Source organism: Struthio camelus, chromosome 3 (assembly GCF_040807025.1).
Source record: "Struthio camelus isolate bStrCam1 chromosome 3, bStrCam1.hap1, whole genome shotgun sequence".
NCBI classification, from domain to species: domain Eukaryota; kingdom Metazoa; phylum Chordata; class Aves; order Struthioniformes; family Struthionidae; genus Struthio; species Struthio camelus.
Genome location: NC_090944.1, coordinates 127,833,156 through 127,857,545, shown reverse-complemented (window position 1 = coordinate 127,857,545; position 24,390 = coordinate 127,833,156). Strand labels below are relative to the sequence as shown.

The 24,390-nt window shown below is 51.6% G+C and overlaps 2 protein-coding genes across 4 annotated transcripts in view; one reads left to right on the top strand and one right to left on the bottom strand.

Annotated features, from left to right (window-relative positions):
• The window catches only part of ESF1 (ESF1 nucleolar pre-rRNA processing protein homolog), a 38,413-nt gene extending 36,179 nt beyond the window's left edge, over positions 1-2,234 (bottom strand). Inside the window, exons 1-2 of one of the 2 annotated variants that reach the window (XM_068940229.1) lie at positions 2,070-2,234; positions 672-1,368 (exon numbers count right to left, since the gene is read on the bottom strand). In XM_068940229.1, the coding sequence (XP_068796330.1) occupies positions 672-1,341 (670 nt within the window). In that variant the 5' untranslated portion in view covers positions 1,342-1,368; positions 2,070-2,234. Of the gene's footprint in view, positions 1-671; positions 1,369-1,755; positions 1,871-2,069 lie in introns of those variants that run through there. The other variant, XM_009673994.2, reaches the window with a different exon arrangement.
• A 29-nt stretch (positions 2,235-2,263) lies between these two features.
• On the top strand, positions 2,264-9,124 carry NDUFAF5 (NADH:ubiquinone oxidoreductase complex assembly factor 5). 2 transcript variants are annotated; one of them, XM_068940231.1, is made up of 11 exons: positions 2,264-2,512; positions 2,594-2,634; positions 2,924-2,987; positions 3,651-3,698; positions 3,799-3,902; positions 4,404-4,443; positions 6,442-6,639; positions 7,120-7,180; positions 8,176-8,259; positions 8,583-8,665; positions 8,831-9,124. In XM_068940231.1, the coding sequence occupies exons 1-11, from the start codon at positions 2,264-2,266 to the stop codon at positions 8,915-8,917; spliced, it is 1,059 nt and encodes a 352-aa protein (XP_068796332.1). In that variant the 3' UTR covers positions 8,918-9,124. The 2 variants fall into 2 exon arrangements, with proteins under 2 accessions (XP_068796332.1, XP_068796331.1); XM_068940230.1 differs by having other exon boundaries at positions 8,176-8,274.
• Positions 9,125-24,390: the final 15,266 nt, after the last annotated feature.

The window sequence follows — 24,390 nt, the reverse complement described above, 5'->3', positions numbered from 1 at the left end:
TATTACTCTACTTCAACATATAGAATCTACATGTAAAAATTAATTTCAGTAATGTAAACACAAATAAATATCTAAACACAAATAAATATGCAAACACAAATAAAAAAAACTTTTTCTCCAAGTCACCTGCTCTCTCTAGACCACCGAGTTTGGTTATGATTTTATACACTTTATCTCACAGCACAGACTATCCATAGGTGCCATAGGAAAACAGGGTAATTGTTATGATGATTCCAAATACTTTAAAAATGAAAGCTTTAATTGCTGATTTCTTTAATCAATATTTTAGTAAGATTAAGACTTTTCAGTATAAAGAAACAATTCCCCGTCACCACTCTTTTAAAACTACATCTCTCTCAAACTAAGGGCTTGATGCTGCCATCCTTACGCTTTCAATCAAGAAGCATTGATATGATGAAGCGTTCACGGTATCAAGCCTTAACGTTCTCATTCAGTTTAATAAATACACAAATACATAGCTACTATATACTTTACTTCCCAAAGTTACCCCAACACCAATTCCATCTCCAACAATAGAAAGGACCTTGGATGTCTTCAGTAACGGTGAACCAGAATCAGTCAGCTATTTACACAATTGACCTTGCAAAACAACAGCAACACCATCCAAGGAAACATGGCCAAATTCTACCCCTGTTATTTTAACAACTAACCTCTTTCTTTTACTTTCCCTCCTAGGGAACGTTCCAACCTAGAAGCCTTCACTGATTTGGTACCACTTGGTTGTGAAGTCTTTTCTTCATTTTGAACTGAACGTAGTCTTCCTCTTGATGCATCTCCTTGTTTACTTTCCTCTTTGCCTCTGAGGCCTCTGTTTCCCTTTGAGTGATCAGTTCCCATCGTGGTTTTCTTACAGTCGTCTTTCAACTTGACTTTAGATGCAATTTTCTGTCTTTCACTCTGATGGTCATCTAATTTAGGCATAGCTTTACATCTTTGGTCCACCCCTTCTTTGTTTATTTTTTTCTCCTCTCTAGGGAGACCACCAGCAAATGGTTTTGCAGAATCTACTTTTCCTTTAGGCTTAGCTTTTTTTTTCTTTGTTTTCTTTTCAGTATGTACTTTACTATCATTTTCCGAAAGCTCAGAGTCAGAATCTGACAGGGCATAAAAGTTTCTGAGGTTCTCTACAGAGCTAAAGTTCACAGGACGACCTCTTTTATCCACAGTATATTTCAGTTTGAACTTCTTGTCATGAAACATAGCTCGAAATCGTTTATCAATCTTCACTTTATAATCTTCTTCTGGTATTTCCCAGAATCTGGGATCCCTAGTAACACGGCTAAATCGCCCATCACGTAGTATTTCCTCTTGGGATGCCATTTTTGATGCTGCTGAAGACTTGAACAACTACAATATGGAAAAAAAAAAACCTCATTTAAGAAGTGATTAACATAACTTTAGAAATCTAACGGTTCAGATTTTTTTTACCTTTTTCAATTATGCATCTAACCTATACTTTTAGAAATTTTTTCTTAAAGCATAGTCAGCAATTTGAAATGCATGAGTCACAAATATCCATATAACCACTACAATCTTTGTGAAACCTTTTCGCTTTCTCAGATCACAGACACGCAGCCAAGACGACTGTACCAACTGCAGATATGGCCTAGTCGACCTGCTCTCAACCTCGAATGGGACTTCCAACGACTTCACTGCAAGCCAGGCCCCAGACCTGTACCTGCCTCACGAACAAGTATTTCACGTTTCAAAGCATTAATTACGAACAAACACAACCAGAGGCGCTGGGAAGCCCGACAAGCTAGGAAAACCCCGCACTCGGGGGCGCAGGCGCAGCCTCCCCAGCGAGGGCCCTCGCCGACGCCAAGAGCAGCTCCGAGGCGCAGACCGAGAGAGGCCCGGCTTGGCCGAACAGCAGGGCAGCGCGGCGCTGGGCCGGGCCGGGCCGGGCCGGGGGCAGCACCCCGGCGGCGGCGGCGCTGCGAGCGGCGAGCCCCAGCGGCGGGGCGCTGCTCGAGGCGCCGCTCGGGGCGCCCCCCTCCACCCCGGCCGCCGCCGCCCCCCTCCTTCCCCGACCGTCTCCTCCTCACCGCTCCGCTCCGGCTGCCTCACGCGGACGCCCGCAGCAACTTCCGGCAGCGCAACGGCGGCCGAGACAGGACCCACAGCTCCCAGCCAGTCACAGGACGCGCGCGTGGCCGGGCCGGGGGAGGGCTGGCGGCCGAGCGGCGCCGCGCATGCGCGCGGGCGGGGCGGCGCTGGCCGCGACAGCTTCTGTCAGACCATGGTGGCTGCGGCCGTTGCGGGGGTGGCGCGAGCCCGGTGGGGCGCGGCGGCGCGAGCGCCGAGGGGTTGGGGCTGGGGCTGGGGAGAGCGCCGGCTCTGGGCGCCGTCGGCACAAGCAGCGGCCGCCACTTCTCCTTCGGCTCCATCGGGCGCGCTGAGCCCCTTCGACCGGCAGCTGAAGCGGAAGCAGAAGAACTGGGCGGCGCTGCAGCCGGAGCCCGCCAAGCGCGACTACCTGCGGGAGGAGGTGGGGCGACGGGCGGGCCGGGCCGGGCCGGGGGCGGCCGTTAGCGGCCGCGCCGCTGACTGCCGCGGGCTTTCCCCGCAGGTCGGCGGCAGAATAGCGGACAGGGTGTTCGACATCACCAGGTGAGTCGCAGTCCCGCTGCGCGGCAGGGCAGGGTAGGGCGGGGGACAGCGCCCTTGGCCTCCCACCCCCAGCGGGCCTGGCCTTTTTTAAAAGGCACCTACCTGCCTTTGCGATCACCGCTCCGTGTGCTTTATCGTGGCAGTACTTCATGGAAGGATGCTCAGTGGCGATCCTGTGTTTAGTTAGGAAAGATTATCAGACAAAGTTATCAGACAAAACTTAACATACTTCAAAGCTTAAAATAGTTTGAGGGTTTTTTTTTTTAATGAAACAAAATCTATCTTCTAGAGCATTTCCTCTTGCTTTGGATATTGGCTCTGGAAGAGGTTACATAGCTCAACATTTAACTAAGGTACTGTCTCTTGGTACTTTGGGGTTGTTTAACATAAGCGTGTGCTTTCAAATAGGATACTGTTATAACTTAAAACAATCCTCTGAGTGTTGATGAAGTAGTTTGTTCTTTCTCATATCTGTAGGTACAGTCCAAAGATGTGCTGTGCAGAATCTGTTACCTTAAAATAATTTATATCCCTGAAGATTAAACAATTAAGAAAAACAGTAGTGCAAGTGAAGGCATCTGTTGCATGATAGATAACCGCCAGTCTTGATCTGGAAGATGCATGCTTTTTGATTAGTCTTTGTTGCTCTCCATAAGTTGTTAGTGAGAAATATCATTGTGGAGATTTTGAAGTGGTAAACTTGCTCTTCAAGAACTGTCCTATGAATAAAGGTACTTCATTGGTTGTTAATGCACAGTTTATATCAAGTTGAACTCATCCCTAAAAAATGCAGACTGTGTTTTCTATTACTATTTTCACTCCAACTATTCTCTAAAGAGAAATTGCCAAGTAATATTTTAGGGGAAAAATGCCTTCTGCTTTATGTACTCACTTTTAGCATGCGTTATGAGATTCTTTCTAGCTTATCTTAAATATATGTAAGTGTTCCAAAAGATGACTAATACTGGTTCATAAAACAACTTAAATGTTTGACAGACTTTCTTATTTCATTTCAGGAAACTGTTGAAAAACTTGTTCAAGTAGATATTGCAGAGAATGCTCTAGTAAGTAGCTGTCTGAGTACTACTTGTCATGTTTCAATTGCACAATACAGAAAAGCAAAAGAAGCAAGTTTCTAATGTTTTTATTCTAACCCAACATTAGAAAAATGCTATGGAAACTGAAATCCCTACAGTCACTGTTGTAGCTGATGAGGAATTCCTTCCCTTTAAAGAAGATACATTTGACCTTGTTGTTAGCAGCTTAAGGTATGCATTTTTCATTTATTTACACTTTATTTTTTGAATGAAGATTTTAAATAATGCGCTTTTCAGAGTAACTTCAAAAAAAAAAAAAAAAAAAGGAAGAGAAATAGTCCCTTAAACAGCAGTAAGTACTGCTGTACAAAATGCACTTGCAAAGTCATAAGTATACGTCAGGAAGAAGTCCTGTACTGGTGGTTCTTACTGGGTCATTTTTCTCTTGAAGACGCACATAAGTTCTCTTTTTCCTGTGTTTTGACTTATTGGTCTCCAGGAATTGCATCTTGTTGCTTTTTTAAAAAAAAACTTAGCTATTTGTATAAATTTTAGACTTTATTGGCTATCGTTGCACTTTTATGCAGGCATTTCAGAACTTTTGCAACCTGAGAAGCTTGTTTGTTGCTTTGGCTGCTGAAACACACTTAGATGATGTAACAGATGTTTGGCTTTCCCCAAGTTTTATTTAATATATAATGTCATATAAAATGTACACTTTTGGTATTTCAGTTTACATTGGGTGAATGACCTTCCTAGAGCTTTTAGAGAGGTAAGAAACTGTTTTTTGATACTAAATATCAACATTTACCATGACTTGCATTCAGAGCTCTGTATATTTCCTGAACTTGTATGAATAAGAGGCACATAACTAACTCATGTTGCACACAAGTATTTTTTTTTTAATATTTCCAGAAGTTTAAGTAATATCACTTGAGGAATATTTATATTAATTTACTCTCTCTAATTATTTTGGAATAAATAAGAAAGAAAAAATACATTTGTTTAATATCTTACAGTCTCAATAGGTGAGATCATGGAAACTAGTGTAACCTGCAGTAACGCTGTTGATTTTTGTGTTGCACTAGTTGTTGTACTAGCATTTTCAAAATCAAACTGGTCCAAAACTAGTTTTTGCAATTTGCATGATTTCTATGTTCCAACTGTTTATTTTGAAATACAACTTCCACCAGAGTCATCTTAACTGAAACAAATTAAAGGCTTTTTGATTCTTAAATGAAGCAAGTATTTTGCAGGGAGGGAAAACTGCAAATGTTATGAAAACTTTTGATTTCAGATTGTTTCAGCTCCTTCCTGTAGGTGGATTTTTTGCTAATCAGCTAACTTTGGAGCAGGAGGACGGAATGTCTTACCCAGTTTGATCTTTTCTTCCATGATTTCAGATATGTCAATCATTGCATGCTATCCTATCTCCTGTTGGTAGGGACAGTAGTACCCAGCCATTATGAAGTAATACAAGTGGGAATGTGAATTCTTGCAGAACTTAGGAAAAAAAAAGAAAAAAGAACCTTGGAAATATTTTATTCTATGTTTAGAAACTGACTACTACATGGCCTGTCAAATATGTTTACCCCTGCAATAAAAATAATTTCTCCTGCAAAGGGGAGCTGTGGGCCTTGAATCACCTTCATCTTCAATGCTCAATTCCTAATGTAGGACCACTGGCTTTAATTAATGAAAGCTTCCTTCAACTGCTAATTCTTTTTACCTACCAATTAAAGGCTTCTTTATTACCATAGAAAAAGGTATCTTGATTAATACCTAATTAAAAAACAGTTTTAAAGAGTCTCATGTTTCATGTCCCTAAGGCAAACTGTGTTTGAAGCTTTTGCTGTCTCATAAGCTTCGTTATGTAATATGGCTCTTCTGGATGTCTGAACAAGGGATCACTGCCAATTTTTAACAAAAAACAAACTTTGAATTTGTTTGTTTTCTTACTAGGAAGGGAAAAAGGACTGTTTATACAAGAAGCCTTGTCCTGTTGGGCTTGGAGTTTGAGTGATTGTACTGCTACTCTGTCTAGACAAAAATATGTGGGGGTAGACATACTAAGAGTTGCGTTACTCTACTGTGCATTCAGAAGTGCAAAAATCAATACTATAAACTGAGGCCTCCACCTGTCTTAAGCCATTCACAAAGTATTTTTGCTTCCCTCATCTAAGAAAGTAAAAATAAACACAAACTATCTTACTCTGCCTTTTTGACAGAAGTAAACTAATTAAGGATATTGTTTTAAGAGCTCTGCATTAAAAATATATATATATATAGTTTTGCCCTAGATTAACTGCACGTTCTGTGTTTCCTAGTTGTAAGTGTGCAACTTCTGCAAATATGTCCTTAAGAACAAATAGTCTCCCTTCTGACAGATTAGGTATCTTACTATGTTACTAAAAGCTTTCATAAAGCTTGCCTTGCGGATATAGCCTTTAAAGGCTGGGTACTCCGGGTCATGCATGCACAATAATGACACTTTTGTATGTATCTGTATAATTGGTTTGACTTTTGAAAATCACTGAATGTTGGACTGATCTGAGTCTTAACCTATTCCTAAGTTTTATTCAATTGTATTTTTGTGTTCATGTAATTTAAAAAAAATGTATTTAGTGATATGATATGCATATAGAAAAAATCTGTTAAAACTGTTGTAATGATTGCTTTTGAGTTGATGAAAAAAGAAGCCCTAAGAACTTCTTAGTTAAATAGGCTTAATATTCAAAAACTATGAAAGTTTCTATCTTCTGTATTACAGATTCATCAAGTTCTTAAGCCAGATGGAGTATTCATTGGTGCAATGTTTGGAGGAGACACTCTGTATGAACTTCGCTGCTCTTTGCAGCTGGCAGAATTAGAGAGAGAAGGGGGATTTTCTCCTCACGTATCACCTTTCACTGCTGTCTCGGACTTGGGGCATCTGCTGTCAAGAGCTGGCTTTAACACCCTGACTGTGGTAATTACAAATATGAGAACAATCCAAACAATCCAGAACATCAGAGCTGCTAGTAGATATGAAATATTTATGAATGCAGTGCTGCCTCACTTTGCATGTAGTGCACCTTGCTGAATAAATTTCTGAATTAGCTTGGTCTGCCTCTGTCAGTCTAACTGTAATCAATGAAATCAGCTGAAGGGCATCTTTGGTTTGTGGTTCTTGGAGAAATGTGTCAGAGAAGGTTACATATACTGGAAAAGTAGATCCTTGCTGCTTCTTCTAAGACCAAAATAAAAATAATGACACTTCAATTAAAATTTGATTGCATTTGGGCTACTAAACAAAATTCCTTAAAAATATTGAGGCAGTTTTATTTTTGGAAAAACAGACAGTTTGAATAGAAGTGACGGATATAATCTAGTAGCTGCTGTGAAAGTTAAAATAATGCTATGATTTTAGCTTGATGTGCTCTAAAATTAAGCTTTTGAATCCTTCTAGGATACTGATGAAATTCAAGTAAACTATCCAGGATTGTTTGAGGTTATGGAAGACTTGCAAGGCAAGTATGTATACTTCTAGGGAATGTAAGCATTTTCTGCATCTGTGATGCAGACACAGTAGCATTTCATGTTTCTTAACTCCAGGTAAAGTTCATTGTAGCAATTCTTCTATTATCTCAAAGTACTTTTGTGCTAACCAATATGCATTATAGTTTTGTGAATTCTCTGCTTGTGTATTTGTAAATGTATACACATTGATACCTCCGTAACGCAGTCATTCTTAATGCCCAGATGAGAACACAGATGCCTCTTCCTTCCTTTTAATTTTAATTTATTCCTCCAAGTTCCTTTTTTTTCTTAAGGTATTAATTTTTTCCTGATCTCTTGTGAGTCAGGAGATTATGCCCATCAGAACATTTGTTTTGGGAAGCAAACGTCAAAAATGTGCTACTTTGTGGTCTGCTGTGAATCTTCTGCTTTTCTAGTACTCCTTTTCTTTATAAACTTGTTCTATGTGAGCTGCTAAACAGCCCAGCAAAGAGAGACAGAAGCCTATTTCCCACAGAGTGACTTTCTAGTCTCTATGTTAGGCCGTGAGCCTGCCTAACTCATAGGCAGGAGATCCAGGACAGTGTCTTGAACAAGAATAATTGGACCCTCAAATTGGAGTCTGCTGAGGAAAGGAAGAAACTTAATAACTGAGTTAGTGTTATGACTGCAGTTGTCATGGACTGTAATGTGGTTGTTCACATACAACTCAGCTGTACTTAGAAGCAATTCAGAGCATCTCCTAGTTCTGGATCAGCTGCTGCTGCTTAGGGTAGTTCCTTAATGAAAACAAAACTCTCAGATGCAGAAAGTGATTAATGAGAATCTTTGTTATAGGTGAGAAATTCCCCTAATTATCTGCTGTACGTTGGGCTCCCTTCCAGTGAGATATTCAGAGGACTCTATACCTATTCAGGTTTTAATAAAAATCTATCATTAGTGCTTGAGACTTAACTCATGATATATGCTGTATCTTCTTCTTCTTAAAGCTAAAACCTATTTTTAGGTATGGGGGAGAGTAACTGCTCTCGGAATAGAAAACCTCTGCTACATAGGGAGACGATGTTGGCAGCTGCAGCAATATACAAAGTTAAGTATTTAACAGGTAACATGTTAACCTGAAATGACTTGAAGAACATATTTTCCATGTTGTTTTTTCCCCTTGAGCTCCATGTAAAGCACTTTAGACTAGAACTAAATAACTTAATACAGGTATTTTTAACATTAATTATAATGATAGAATATAAACTATGTTGATAGAGCAGTATGGGATATTTTTATTGTCCCATATTTTTCACCAAGAGTCATTATGATGATGAATATGTCATACTTAGTTCTAATGTTCTGTGAACTACTTAGTTCTTAGAACTAATGTTCTGTGTGACTTTTTTTTCTCCCTCCCTGCCCTAACAGAAATGTATGGAAATAGTGATGGCTCAGTCCCTGCCACGTTTCAGATATACTACATGATAGGCTGGAAATTCCATGAATCACAGGTAATGTGAAGCTGAACTATTGCTAAATGCTCAGACTTCCTCGATTACTACTTTCTGTTTGAAAGTGTGTTAGTTTTAAATGACTGACACTTTTAAAGTTTTTTACAAATTATTTTAACTTAAAAAATTAGACCTATGGGGTTTTTTTTTTCCTTCTTCTTATAGGCAAGACCAGCCCGGAGAGGTTCTGCAACAGTTTCATTTGGAGATCTGGCAAAAATAAATGGACTTCTTTCAAGAAGAAAAAAATAGTTCATCAAAAACAATAGTTGTTTAGGAGCTCTCATAAAATGTCTCATTATTGATGCTCTCCACTTTGTTGGGTTGCTTCTGTTATGACACTTCAAAGTGATGATAATCTGCATGCAGCAGGGTGGGGTTTTTTTCCCCTTTTCTCCTCTCTGCCTATGCTATATTGTTAGCTATGTTTTTAAAAATAAAATAAAAAGCATTAATGAATGTTTCTAGAGAAACACTTTTGCAGTACTCTAACTGAATAAATGCTCTCAACTTTTGATAAATCACTATTCTCAAATGTAATGCATCTTACAGTATTTCAGTACCACCGACTGCTCCAGAGGGGGTGATATTTTGTAAGTGTGTGTATATGCCACACTGCATTATTTTCATGTTATTCCTTAAAGATGGCAGATCGTAACAACAGTATTTGAGGGCAAGTGGCTATATAAGATATAAGAGAAAACTTTAGCAAATACACAGCTTCAACTCAATATGCAATATATTTCTTGTGCATTTGAAATCATGGGTAAAATCTTACTGTTAGTTATTGTTTGAAATCTTAATGTTGGACTTTGGAAAACTTTCAGTTTCTCATATATAAAATCAGTTTCTCATATATATTATAAATATATCCTAAATGGCTACCTTTAACCTACAGCCCTCAAATTCATTTACTTAGCCCTCCCTCCCCAAAACCAGAAATAATTGTTTCCTTATGGCTGAGTGCCACTGCTCATGTGGAGAAGCTGAATGCTTCATTGTAGCTTTAACAGCATCTATGTATCATGATTTGACTTAGTTGATGGAAAGGAAGCAGGAGAGTCACCTATCAGTCAGATGACTTGTACTTTTTAAATGAACTAATTAGGTTTGTACTGGTTTTCTCTGGTATCTTTCTTCTTCTCAGTTACTTTTGGAGTTCCAAGGCCTCTTTATAGCTGTTCCTGTATCTGTTAGCATTTGACAATTAAAGGTGGTTGTTACGGATCACTATCAAGAGGTATCAATCTTGAGAGAGGGATCAATGCCTATTAACAGGAATAGATATCCATAGATGTTGATCCCTAGCAATATGTATGGAAAAGGATACTCCTCAAGGTGTATCAATATTGAGCATGCTCAATGTTGAGGGTCAGTGTTGCCTACTGACACCAAAATGAGTCCGAGACCCAAAGCCAGAGATGCCGCTTGAGACAGATTATTAACTTACTGCTTTTCCATAACAACTCAAGTTTTAACTGACAGAAGTGTTTTTAGTCACTCTAACAGCCATGCACCTATCTCAGAAATAACTGACATTTTGGTCAGAAACTCACAGTACACTTGAAGAGAATCTCAGCGTTACTGCCTTTCCTTTCCCCTTTTCCCCCAGGGGACTACTGCCTGTTGCTCCATCTCAGCTTGCACATTTCCATTTCTGCTCTTAGCTCCCTCATCAGAGTTCTTGATGATACTTGTGTTTGCTGGCAAAAGGTGGCGGCGTGATTCTAGGGCGTTTGTCCTAGATGACCCAATTTATTTCTGTTAACTTGCGGACATTAGTGCAGTCAATGAAACTTAACTATCCTGTCATTAGTCCTGAGAAAAGTCGTTCAATACTAACGACCCCTACATTAGCAAGAAGAAAAACACTTACTACATTCAATGGAAACTATTTTCTGAACTACATAACAGCAACCTTAATTATCTTACTTCTTCATTCTAACGCTAAGTTACATAAAAAAAAAACAAAAAACTTTCAGCACAAAGATGTGTTGTCTGCTATGCTGAGTACCTCTCATCCCATGTTTAACAAAACTCAAACCAATATAGACAAAGACTCTAATAACAAACCCTAACATCCTATACTGTTGCCTAGTTTCTCTTAAATCTTTGCAACTGTAACCTGATGTGTCTATTGGCCTCTGTATTCCAACCTCTTAAACAAGATCTACACTTTTGCTGTACCTTTCTTACTCTCTTCACTTTATAATATGCTCATCTCTTTAAGTTATAATACCCTTCACAGCGTATACTTGTTGTTCCAATAGGGCTACTGACCTCTTCTAAGGAAAATTAAGCATCCTCTCCATATGGCACAGAATTGATGTCTCTCAAATCCCACACCTATCGATTGGCATCGATATCGATAGGCCCCGATTCCGCTGCATCGGGCCTGGCCTCCCTAGCTTTCGCTCTCGCAGCACTTTTGCCAGGCACCACCCACTCTCCCCACTGACCGCGCTCCGTTAGGCCACGCCTCGAGGACTCTCCTTTGCCAGACCGCTGGCTACACAACAACCTCCAGAGCTCTACATCCCCGCGAATACCCAGCCTTTCCTCTCCAGCTCCACAGCCGTCCTGTGCCCTCCATCGCCTTACCTATCGCAGGGCATGCATGGAGCCACCGTCACGGCTAAGCATCCACAACAATCCCAACTCTTAGGCGCCCTTAATTTTCACTGGTCACGGGCAGCTACAGTTCTCCTTCTTACACCGCTCGTGCCCTTCCTACGCACCGCACACTATTGACATTGACCGTTCTCCAAATCGGCAGGCTTCCCTCAGTATCCTGAGGCGTGCATAGCAGCCGGGAAGGAAATCTAGAGCGACCGACGCCTCTCCGTACCTCTCCGCGCGTCCCCGTCTCCGCTGGCATCCCCAGCTTTTCCTGTCGGCCGGCCTGGGCTGTGGGCGAGGCATGGGCCCCCACCGACACGCAGAGCTCTCCATATGGCGCGGCATCGATGCCTCTCCAATCCCACCCCTATTGATTGGCATCGATATCGATAGCTATCAATATCGATGCCAATCGATAGGCACCGATTCCGCTGCATCGGGCCTGGCCTCCCTAGCTTTCGCTCTCGCAGCACTCGTGCCAGGCACCACGCACTCTCACCACTGACCGGGCTCCGCCAGGCGACGCCTCGACGAGCATCCTTTTCCAGACCGTTGGCTACGCAACAACCTCCAGAGCTCTCAATCCCCGCCCATACCCATCCTTTCCTCTCCAGCTGCACAGCCATCCTGGGCCCTCCAGCGCCTTGCCTATCGCAGGGGAGGCATGCATTCGCAGTCACGGCTAAGCATCCAAACCAAGCCCGACTCTTAGGCGCCCTTCAATCTCGCCGGCCACGGGCAGTACGCTTCTCGTTCCTGCACCGCTCACGCCCTTGCTACGCACTGGAGACTATCGACATTGACCGTTCTCCAAATCGGCAGGCTTCCCTCAGTATCCTAAGGCGTGCATAGCAGCCGGGAAGGAAATCTAGAGCGACCGACGCCTCTCCGTACCTCTCCGCTTGTCCCCGTCTCCGCTGGCATCCCCAGCTTTTCCTGTCGGCCGGCCTGGGCTGTGGGCGAGGCATGGGCCCCCACCGACACGCAGAGCTCTCCATATGGCGCGGCATCGATGCCTCTCCAATCCCACCCCTATCGATTGGCATCGATATCGATAGCTATCGATATCGATGCCAATCGATAGGCACCGATTCCGCTGCATCGGGCCTGGCCTCCCTAGCTTTTGCTCTCGCAGCACTTGTGCCAGGCACCACGCACTCTCACCACTGACCGGGCTCCGCCAGGCGATGCCTCGACGAGCATCCTTTTCCAGACCGTTGGCTACGCAACAACCTCCAGAGCTCTCAATCCCCGCCCATACCCATCCTTTCCTCTCCAGCTGCACAGCCATCCTGGGCCCTCCAGCGCCTTGCCTATCGCAGGGGAGGCATGCATCCGCAGTCACGGCTAAGCATCCAAACCAAGCCCGACTCTTAGGCGCCCTTCAATCTCGCCGGCCACGGGCAGTACGCTTCTCGTTCCTGCACCGCTCACGCCCTAGCGACTCACCGGAGACTATCAACATTGACCGTTCTCCAAATCGGCAGGCTTCCCTCAGTATCCTGAGGCGTGCATAGCGCCCGGGAAGGAAATCTAGAGCGACCGATGCCTCTCCGTACCTCTCCGCGCGTCCCCGTCTCCGCTGGCATCCCCAGCTTTTCCTGTCGGCCGGCCTGGGCTGTGGGTGAGGCATGGGCCCCCACCGACACGCAGAGCTCTCCATATGGCGCGGCATCGATGCCTCTCCAATCCCACCCCTATCGATTGGCATCGATATCGATAGCTATCGATATCGATGCCAATCGATAGGCACCGATTCCGCTGCATCGGGCCTGGCCTCCCTAGCTTTCGCTCTCGCAGCACTTGTGCCAGGCACCACGCACTCTCACCACTGACCGGGCTCCGCCAGGCGACGCCTCGACGAGCATCCTTTTCCAGACCGTTGGCTACGCAACAACCTCCAGAGCTCTCAATCCCCGCCCATACCCATCCTTTCCTCTCCAGCTGCACAGCCATCCTGGGCCCTCCAGCGCCTTGCCTATCGCAGGGGAGGCATGCATTCGCAGTCACGGCTAAGCATCCAAACCAAGCCCGACTCTTAGGCGCCCTTCAATCTCGCCGGCCACGGGCAGGTACGCTTCTTGTTCCTGCACCGCTCACGCCCTAGCGACGCACCGGAGACTATCGACATTGACCGTTCTCCAAATCGGCAGGCTTCCCTCAGTATCCTGAGGCGTGCATAGCACCCGGGAAGGAAATCTAGAGCGACCGATGCCTCTCCGTACCTCTCCGCGCGTCCCCGTCTCTGCTGGCATCCCCAGCTTTTCCTGTCGGCCGGCCTGGGCTGTGGGCGAGGCATGGGCCCCCACCGACACGCAGAGCTCTCCATATGGCGCGGCATCGATGCCTCTCCAATCCCACCCCTATCGATTGGCATCGATATCGATAGCTATCGATATCGATGCCAATCGATAGGCACCGATTCCGCTGCATCGGGCCTGGCCTCCCTAGCTTTCGCTCTCGCAGCACTCGTGCCAGGCACCACGCACTCTCACCACTGACCGGGCTCCGCCAGGCGACGCCTCGACGAGCATCCTTTTCCAGACCGTTGGCTACCCAACAACCTCCAGAGCTCTCAATCCCCGCCCATACCCATCCTTTCCTCTCCAGCTGCACAGCCATCCTGGGCCCTCCAGCGCCTTGCCTATCGCAGGGGAGGCATGCATTCGCAGTCACGGCTAAGCATCCAAACCAAGCCCGACTCTTAGGCGCCCTTCAATCTCGCCGGCCACGGGCAGGTACGCTTCTCGTTCCTGCACCGCTCACGCCCTAGCGACGCACCGGAGACTATCGACATTGACCGTTCTCCAAATCGGCAGGCTTCCCTCAGTATCCTGAGGCGTGCATAGCGCCCGGGAAGGAAATCTAGAGCGACCGACGCCTCTCCGTACCTCTCCGCGCGTCCCCGTCTCCGCTGGCATCCCCAGCTTTTCCTGTCGGCCGGCCAGGGCTGTGGGCGAGGCATGGGCCCCCACCGACACGCAGAGCTCTCCATATGGCGCGGCATCGATGCCTCTCCAATCCCACCCCTATCGATTGGCATCGATATCGATAGCTATCGATATCGATGCCAATCGATAGGCACCGATTCCGCTGCATCGGGCCTGGCCTCCCTAGCTTTCGCTCTCGCAGCACTTGTGCCAGGCACCACGCACTCTCACCACTGACCGGGCTCCGCCAGGCGACGCCTCGACGAGCATCCTTTTCCAGACCGTTGGCTACCCAACAACCTCCAGAGCTCTCAATCCCCGCCCATACCCATCCTTTCCTCTCCAGCTGCACAGCCATCCTGGGCCCTCCAGCGCCTTGCCTATCGCAGGGGAGGCATGCATTCGCAGTCACGGCTAAGCATCCAAACCAAGCCCGACTCTTAGGCGCCCTTCAATCTCGCCGGCCACGGGCAGGTACGCTTCTCGTTCCTGCACCGCTCGTGCCCTTGCTACGCACCGGAGACTATCGACATTGACCGTTCTCCAAATCGGCAGGCTTCCCTCAGTATCCTGAGGCGTGCATAGCACCCGGGAAGGAAATCTAGAGCGACCGACGCCTCTCCGTACCTCTCCGCGCGTCCCCGTCTCTGCTGGCATCCCCAGCTTTTCCTGTCGGCCGGCCTGGGCTGTGGGCGAGGCATGGGCCCCCACCGACACGCAGAGCTCTCCATATGGCGCGGCATCGATGCCTCTCCAATCCCACCCCTATCGATTGGCATCGATATCGATAGCTATCGATATCGATGCCAATCGATAGGCACCGATTCCGCTGCATCGGGCCTGGCCTCCCTAGCTTTCGCTCTCGCAGCACTTGTGCCAGGCACCACGCACTCTCACCACTGACCGGGCTCCGCCAGGCGACGCCTCGACGAGCATCCTTTTCCAGACCGTTGGCTACGCAACAACCTCCAGAGCTCTCAATCCCCGCCCATACCCATCCTTTCCTCTCCAGCTGCACAGCCATCCTGGGCCCTCCAGCGCCTTGCCTATCGCAGGGGAGGCATGCATCCACAGTCACGGCTAAGCATCCAAACCAAGCCCGACTCTTAGGCGCCCTTCAATCTCGCCGGCCACGGGCAGGTACGCTTCTCGTTCCTGCACCGCTCGTGCCCTTGCTACGCACCGGAGACTATCGACATTGACCGTTCTCCAAATCGGCAGGCTTCCCTCAGTATCCTGAGGCGTGCATAGCACCCGGGAAGGAAATCTAGAGCGACCGACGCCTCTCCGTACCTCTCCGCGCGTCCCCGTCTCTGCTGGCATCCCCAGCTTTTCCTGTCGGCCGGCCTGGGCTGTGGGCGAGGCATGGGCCCCCACCGACACGCAGAGCTCTCCATATGGCGCGGCATCGATGCCTCTCCAATCCCACCCCTATCGATTGGCATCGATATCGATAGCTATCGATATCGATGCCAATCGATAGGCACCGATTCCGCTGCATCGGGCCTGGCCTCCCTAGCTTTCGCTCTCGCAGCACTTGTGCCAGGCACCACGCACTCTCACCACTGACCGGGCTCCGCCAGGCGACGCCTCGACGAGCATCCTTTTCCAGACCGTTGGCTACCCAACAACCTCCAGAGCTCTCAATCCCCGCCCATACCCATCCTTTCCTCTCCAGCTGCACAGCCATCCTGGGCCCTCCAGCGCCTTGCCTATCGCAGGGGAGGCATGCATCCACAGTCACGGCTAAGCATCCAAACCAAGCCCGACTCTTAGGCGCCCTTCAATCTCGCCGGCCACGGGCAGGTACGCTTCTCGTTCCTGCACCGCTCGTGCCCTTGCTACGCACCGGAGACTATTGACATTGACCGTTCTCCAAATCGGCAGGCTTCCCTCAGTATCCTGAGGCGTGCATAGCGCCCGGGAAGGAAATCTAGAGCGACCGACGCCTCTCCGTACCTCTCCGTGCGTCCCCGTCTCCGCTGGCATCCCCAGCTTTTCCTGTCGGCCGGCCTGGGCTGTGGGCGAGGCATGGGCCCCCACCGACACGCAGAGCTCTCCATATGGCGCGGCATCGATGCCTCTCCAATCCCACCCCTATTGATTGGCATCGATATCGATAGCTATCAATATCGATGCCAATCGATAGGCACCGATTCCGCTGCATCGGGCCTGGCCTCCCTAGCTTTCGCTCTCGCAGCACTCGTGCCAGGCACCACGCACTCTCACCACTGACCGGGCTCCGCCAGGCGACGCCTCGACGAGCATCCTTTTCCAGACCGTTGGCTACGCAACAACCTCCAGAGCTCTCAATCCCCGCCCATACCCATCCTTTCCTCTCCAGCTGCACAGCCATCCTGGGCCCTCCAGCGCCTTGCCTATCGCAGGGGAGGCATGCATTCGCAGTCACGGCTAAGCATCCAAACCAAGCCCGACTCTTAGGCGCCCTTCAATCTCGCCGGCCACGGGCAGTACGCTTCTCGTTCCTGCACCGCTCACGCCCTTGCTACGCACTGGAGACTATCGACATTGACCGTTCTCCAAATCGGCAGGCTTCCCTCAGTATCCTAAGGCGTGCATAGCAGCCGGGAAGGAAATCTAGAGCGACCGACGCCTCTCCGTACCTCTCCGCTTGTCCCCGTCTCCGCTGGCATCCCCAGCTTTTCCTGTCGGCCGGCCTGGGCTGTGGGCGAGGCATGGGCCCCCACCGACACGCAGAGCTCTCCATATGGCGCGGCATCGATGCCTCTCCAATCCCACCCCTATCGATTGGCATCGATATCGATAGCTATCGATATCGATGCCAATCGATAGGCACCGATTCCGCTGCATCGGGCCTGGCCTCCCTAGCTTTTGCTCTCGCAGCACTTGTGCCAGGCACCACGCACTCTCACCACTGACCGGGCTCCGCCAGGCGATGCCTCGACGAGCATCCTTTTCCAGACCGTTGGCTACGCAACAACCTCCAGAGCTCTCAATCCCCGCCCATACCCATCCTTTCCTCTCCAGCTGCACAGCCATCCTGGGCCCTCCAGCGCCTTGCCTATCGCAGGGGAGGCATGCATCCGCAGTCACGGCTAAGCATCCAAACCAAGCCCGACTCTTAGGCGCCCTTCAATCTCGCCGGCCACGGGCAGTACGCTTCTCGTTCCTGCACCGCTCACGCCCTAGCGACTCACCGGAGACTATCAACATTGACCGTTCTCCAAATCGGCAGGCTTCCCTCAGTATCCTGAGGCGTGCATAGCGCCCGGGAAGGAAATCTAGAGCGACCGATGCCTCTCCGTACCTCTCCGCGCGTCCCCGTCTCCGCTGGCATCCCCAGCTTTTCCTGTCGGCCGGCCTGGGCTGTGGGTGAGGCATGGGCCCCCACCGACACGCAGAGCTCTCCATATGGCGCGGCATCGATGCCTCTCCAATCCCACCCCTATCGATTGGCATCGATATCGATAGCTATCGATATCGATGCCAATCGATAGGCACCGATTCCGCTGCATCGGGCCTGGCCTCCCTAGCTTTCGCTCTCGCAGCACTTGTGCCAGGCACCACGCACTCTCACCACTGACCGGGCTCCGCCAGGCGACGCCTCGACGAGCATCCTTTTCCAGACCGTTGGCTACCCAACAACCTCCAGAGCTCTCAATCCCCGCCCATACCCATCCTTTCCTCTCCAGCTGCACAGCCATCCTGGGCCCTCCAGCGCCTTGCCTATCGCAGGGGAGGCATGCATTCGCAGTCACGGCTAAGCATCCAAACCAAGCCCGACTCTTAGGCGCCCTTCAATCTCGCCGGCCACGGGCAGGTACGCTTCTTGTTCCTGCACCGCTCACGCCCTAGCGACGCACCGGAGACTATCGACATTGACCGTTCTCCAAATCGGCAGGCTTCCCTCAGTATCCTGAGGCGTGCATAGCACCCGGGAAGGAAATCTAGAGCGACCGATGCCTCTCCGTACCTCTCCGCGCGTCCCCGTCTCTGCTGGCATCCCCAGCTTTTCCTGTCGGCCGGCCTGGGCTGTGGGCGAGGCATGGGCCCCCACCGACACGCAGAGCTCTCCATATGGCGCGGCATCGATGCCTCTCCAATCCCACCCCTATCGATTGGCATCGATATCGATAGCTATCGATATCGATGCCAATCGATAGGCACCGATTCCGCTGCATCGGGCCTGGCCTCCCTAGCTTTCGCTCTCGCAGCACTCGTGCCAGGCACCACGCACTCTCACCACTGACCGGGCTCCGCCAGGCGACGCCTCGACGAGCATCCTTTTCCAGACCGTTGGCTACCCAACAACCTCCAGAGCTCTCAATCCCCGCCCATACCCATCCTTTCCTCTCCAGCTGCACAGCCATCCTGGGCCCTCCAGCGCCTTGCCTATCGCAGGGGAGGCATGCATTCGCAGTCACGGCTAAGCATCCAAACCAAGCCCGACTCTTAGGCGCCCTTCAATCTCGCCGGCCACGGGCAGGTACGCTTCTCGTTCCTGCACCGCTCACGCCCTAGCGACGCACCGGAGACTATCGACATTGACCGTTCTCCAAATCGGCAGGCTTCCCTCAGTATCCTGAGGCGTGCATAGCGCCCGGGAAGGAAATCTAGAGCGACCGACGCCTCTCCGTACCTCTCCGCGCGTCCCCGTCTCCGCTGGCATCCCCAGCTTTTCCTGTCGGCCGGCCAGGGCTGTGGGCGAGGCATGGGCCCCCACCGACACGCAGAGCTCTCCATATGGCGCGGCATCGATGCCTCTCCAATCCCACCCCTATCGATTGGCATCGATATCGATAGCTATCGATATCGATGCCAATCGATAGGCACCGATTCCGCTGCATCGGGCCTGGCCTCCCTAGCTTTCGCTCTCGCAGCACTTGTGCCAGGCACCACGCACTCTCACCACTGACCGGGCTCCGCCAGGCGACGCCTCGACGAGCATCCTTTTCCAGACCGTTGGCTACCCAACAACCTCCAGAGCTCTCAATCCCCGCCCATACCCATCCTTTCCTCTCCAGCTGCACAGCCATCCTGGGCCCTCCAGCGCCTTGCCTATCGCAGGGGAGGCATGCATTCGCAGTCACGGCTAAGCATCCAAACCAAGCCCGACTCTTAGGCGCCCTTCAATCTCGCCGGCCACGGGCAGGTACGCTTCTCGTTCCTGCACCGCTCGTGCCCTTGCTACGCACCGGAGACTATCGACATTGACCGTTCTCCAAATCGGCAGGCTTCCCTCAGTATCCTGAGGCGTGCATAGCACCCGGGAAGGAAATCTAGAGTGACCGATGCCTCTCCGTACCTCTCCGTGTGTCCCCGTCTCCACTGGCATCCCCAGCTTTTCCTGTCGGCCGGCCTGGGCTGTGGGCGAGGCATGGGCCCCCACCGACACGCAGAGCTCTCCATATGGCGCGGCATCGATGCCTCTCCAATCCCACCCCTATCGATTGGCATCGATATCGATAGCTATCGATATCGATGCCAATCGATAGGCACCGATTCCGCTGCATCGGGCCTGGCCTCCCTAGCTTTCGCTCTCGCAGCACTTGTGCCAGGCACCACGCACTCTCACCACTGACCGGGCTCCGCCAGGCGACGCCTCGACGAGCATCCTTTTCCAGACCGTTGGCTACGCAACAACCTCCAGAGCTCTCAATCCCCGCCCATACCCATCCTTTCCTCTCCAGCTGCACAGCCATCCTGGGCCCTCCAGCGCCTTGCCTATCGCAGGGGAGGCATGCATCCACAGTCACGGCTAAGCATCCAAACCAAGCCCGACTCTTAGGCGCCCTTCAATCTCGCCGGCCACGGGCAGGTACGCTTCTCGTTCCTGCACCGCTCGTGCCCTTGCTACGCACCGGAGACTATCGACATTGACCGTTCTCCAAATCGGCAGGCTTCCCTCAGTATCCTGAGGCGTGCATAGCACCCGGGAAGGAAATCTAGAGCGACCGACGCCTCTCCGTACCTCTCCGCGCGTCCCCGTCTCTGCTGGCATCCCCAGCTTTTCCTGTCGGCCGGCCTGGGCTGTGGGCGAGGCATGGGCCCCCACCGACACGCAGAGCTCTCCATATGGCGCGGCATCGATGCCTCTCCAATCCCACCCCTATCGATTGGCATCGATATCGATAGCTATCGATATCGATGCCAATCGATAGGCACCGATTCCGCTGCATCGGGCCTGGCCTCCCTAGCTTTCGCTCTCGCAGCACTTGTGCCAGGCACCACGCACTCTCACCACTGACCGGGCTCCGCCAGGCGACGCCTCGACGAGCATCCTTTTCCAGACCGTTGGCTACCCAACAACCTCCAGAGCTCTCAATCCCCGCCCATACCCATCCTTTCCTCTCCAGCTGCACAGCCATCCTGGGCCCTCCAGCGCCTTGCCTATCGCAGGGGAGGCATGCATTCGCAGTCACGGCTAAGCATCCAAACCAAGCCCGACTCTTAGGCGCCCTTCAATCTCGCCGGCCACGGGCAGGTACGCTTCTCGTTCCTGCACCGCTCGTGCCCTTGCTACGCACCGGAGACTATTGACATTGACCGTTCTCCAAATCGGCAGGCTTCCCTCAGTATCCTGAGGCGTGCATAGCGCCCGGGAAGGAAATCTAGAGCGACCGACGCCTCTCCGTACCTCTCCGTGCGTCCCCGTCTCCGCTGGCATCCCCAGCTTTTCCTGTCGGCCGGCCTGGGCTGTGGGCGAGGCATGGGCCCCCACCGACACGCAGAGCTCTCCATATGGCGCGGCATCGATGCCTCTCCAATCCCACCCCTATCGATTGGCATCGATATCGATAGCTATCGATATCGATGCCAATCGATAGGCACCGATTCCGCTGCATCGGGCCTGGCCTCCCTAGCTTTCGCTCTCGCAGCACTTGTGCCAGGCACCACGCACTCTCACCACTGACCGGGCTCCGCCAGGCGACGCCTCGACGAGCATCCTTTTCCAGACCGTTGGCTACGCAACAACCTCCAGAGCTCTCAATCCCCGCCCATACCCATCCTTTCCTCTCCAGCTGCACAGCCATCCTGGGCCCTCCAGCGCCTTGCCTATCGCAGGGGAGGCATGCATTCGCAGTCACGGCTAAGCATCCAAACCAAGCCCGACTCTTAGGCGCCCTTCAATCTCGCCGGCCACGGGCAGGTACGCTTCTCGTTCCTGCACCGCTCGTGCCCTTGCTACGCACCGGAGACTATCGACATTGACCGTTCTCCAAATCGGCAGGCTTCCCTCAGTATCCTGAGGCGTGCATAGCGCCCGGGAAGGAAATCTAGAGCGACCGACGCCTCTCCGTACCTCTCCGTGCGTCCCCGTCTCCGCTGGCATCCCCAGCTTTTCCTGTCGGCCGGCCAGGGCTGTGGGCGAGGCATGGGCCCCCACCGACACGCAGAGCTCTCCATATGGCGCGGCATCGATGCCTCTCCAATCCCACCCCTATCGATTGGCATCGATATCGATAGCTATCGATATCGATGCCAATCGATAGGCACCGATTCCGCTGCATCGGGCCTGGCCTCCCTAGCTTTCGCTCTCGCAGCACTTGTGCCAGGCACCACGCACTCTCACCACTGACCGGGCTCCGCCAGGCGACGCCTCGACGAGCATCCTTTTCCAGACCGTTGGCTACGCAACAACCTCCAGAGCTCTCAATCCCCGCCCATACCCATCCTTTCCTCTCCAGCTGCACAGCCATCCTGGGCCCTCCAGCGCCTTGCCTATCGCAGGGGAGGCTTGCATTCGCAGTCACGGCTAAGCATCCAAACCAAGCCCGACTCTTAGGCGCCCTTCAATCTCGCCGGCCACGGGCAGGTACGCTTCTCGTTCCTGCACCGCTCGTGCCCTTGCTACGCACCGGAGACTATCGACATTGACCGTTCTCCAAATCGGCAGGCTTCCCTCAGTATCCTGAGGCGTGCATAGCAGCCGGGAAGGAAATCTAGAGTGACCGACGCCTCTCCGTACCTCTCCGCGCGTCCCCGTCTCCGCTGGCATCCCCAGCTTTTCCTGTCGGCCGGCCTGGGCTGTGGGCGAGGCATGGGCCCCCACCGACACGCAGAGCTCTCCATATGGCGCGGCATCGATGCCTCTCCAATCCCACCCCTATCGATTGGCATCGATATCGATAGCTATCGATATCGATGCCAATCGATAGGCACCGATTCCGCTGCATCGGGCCTGGCCTCCCTAGCTTTCGCTCTCGCAGCACTTGTGCCAGGCACCACGCACTCTCACCACTGACCGGGCTCCGCCAGGCGACGCCTCGACGAGCATCCTTTTCCAGACCGTTGGCTACCCAACAACCTCCAGAGCTCTCAATCCCCGCCCATACCCATCCTTTCCTCTCCAGCTGCACAGCCATCCTGGGCCCTCCAGCGCCTTGCCTATCGCAGGGGAGGCATGCATTCGCAGTCACGGCTAAGCATCCAAACCAAGCCCGACTCTTAGGCGCCCTTCAATCTCGCCGGCCACGGGCAGGTACGCTTCTCGTTCCTGCACCGCTCGTGCCCTTGCTACGCACCGGAGACTATCGACATTGACCGTTCTCCAAATCGGCAGGCTTCCCTCAGTATCCTGAAGCGTGCATAGCACCCGGGAAGGAAATCCAGAGTGACCGATGCCTCTCCGTACCTCTCCGCGCGTCCCCGTCTCCGCTGGCATCCCCAGCTTTTCCTGTCGGCCGGCCTGGGCTGTGGGCGAGGCATGGGCCCCCACCGACACGCAGAGCTCTCCATATGGCGCGGCATCGATGCCTCTCCAATCCCACCCCTATCGATTGGCATCGATATCGATAGCTATCGATATCGATGCCAATCGATAGGCACCGATTCCGCTGCATCGGGCCTGGCCTCCCTAGCTTTCGCTCTCGCAGCACTTGTGCCAGGCACCACGCACTCTCACCACTGACCGGGCTCCGCCAGGCGACGCCTCGACGAGCATCCTTTTCCAGACCGTTGGCTACCCAACAACCTCCAGAGCTCTCAATCCCCGCCCATACCCATCCTTTCCTCTCCAGCTGCACAGCCATCCTGGGCCCTCCAGCGCCTTGCCTATCGCAGGGGAGGCATGCATTCGCAGTCACGGCTAAGCATCCAAACCAAGCCCGACTCTTAGGCGCCCTTCAATCTCGCCGGCCACGGGCAGTACGCTTCTCGTTCCTGCACCGCTCGTGCCCTTGCTACGCACCGGAGACTATCGACATTGACCGTTCTCCAAATCGGCAGGCTTCCCTCAGTATCCTGAGGCGTGCATAGCGCCCGGGAAGGAAATCTAGAGCGACCGACGCCTCTCCGTACCTCTCCGTGCGTCCCCGTCTCCGCTGGCATCCCCAGCTTTTCCTGTCGGCCGGCCTGGGCTGTGGGCGAGGCATGGGCCCCCACCGACACGCAGAGCTCTCCATATGGCGCGGCATCGATGCCTCTCCAATCCCACCCCTATCGATTGGCATCGATATCGATAGCTATCGATATCGATGCCAATCGATAGGCACCGATTCCGCTGCATCGGGCCTGGCCTCCCTAGCTTTCGCTCTCGCAGCACTTGTGCCAGGCACCACGCACTCTCACCACTGACCGGGCTCCGCCAGGCGACGCCTCGACGAGCATCCTTTTCCAGACCGTTGGCTACGCAACAACCTCCAGAGCTCTCAATCCCCGCCCATACCCATCCTTTCCTCTCCAGCTGCACAGCCATCCTGGGCCCTCCAGCGCCTTGCCTATCGCAGGGGAGGCTTGCATTCGCAGTCACGGCTAAGCATCCAAACCAAGCCCGACTCTTAGGCGCCCTTCAATCTCGCCGGCCACGGGCAGGTACGCTTCTCGTTCCTGCACCGCTCGTGCCCTTGCTACGCACCGGAGACTATCGACATTGACCGTTCTCCAAATCGGCAGGCTTCCCTCAGTATCCTGAGGCGTGCATAGCGCCCGGGAAGGAAATCTAGAGCGACCGACGCCTCTCCGTACCTCTCCGTGCGTCCCCGTCTCCGCTGGCATCCCCAGCTTTTCCTGTCGGCCGGCCTGGGCTGTGGGCGAGGCATGGGCCCCCACCGACACGCAGAGCTCTCCATATGGCGCGGCATCGATGCCTCTCCAATCCCACCCCTATCGATTGGCATCGATATCGATAGCTATCGATATCGATGCCAATCGATAGGCACCGATTCCGCTGCATCGGGCCTGGCCTCCCTAGCT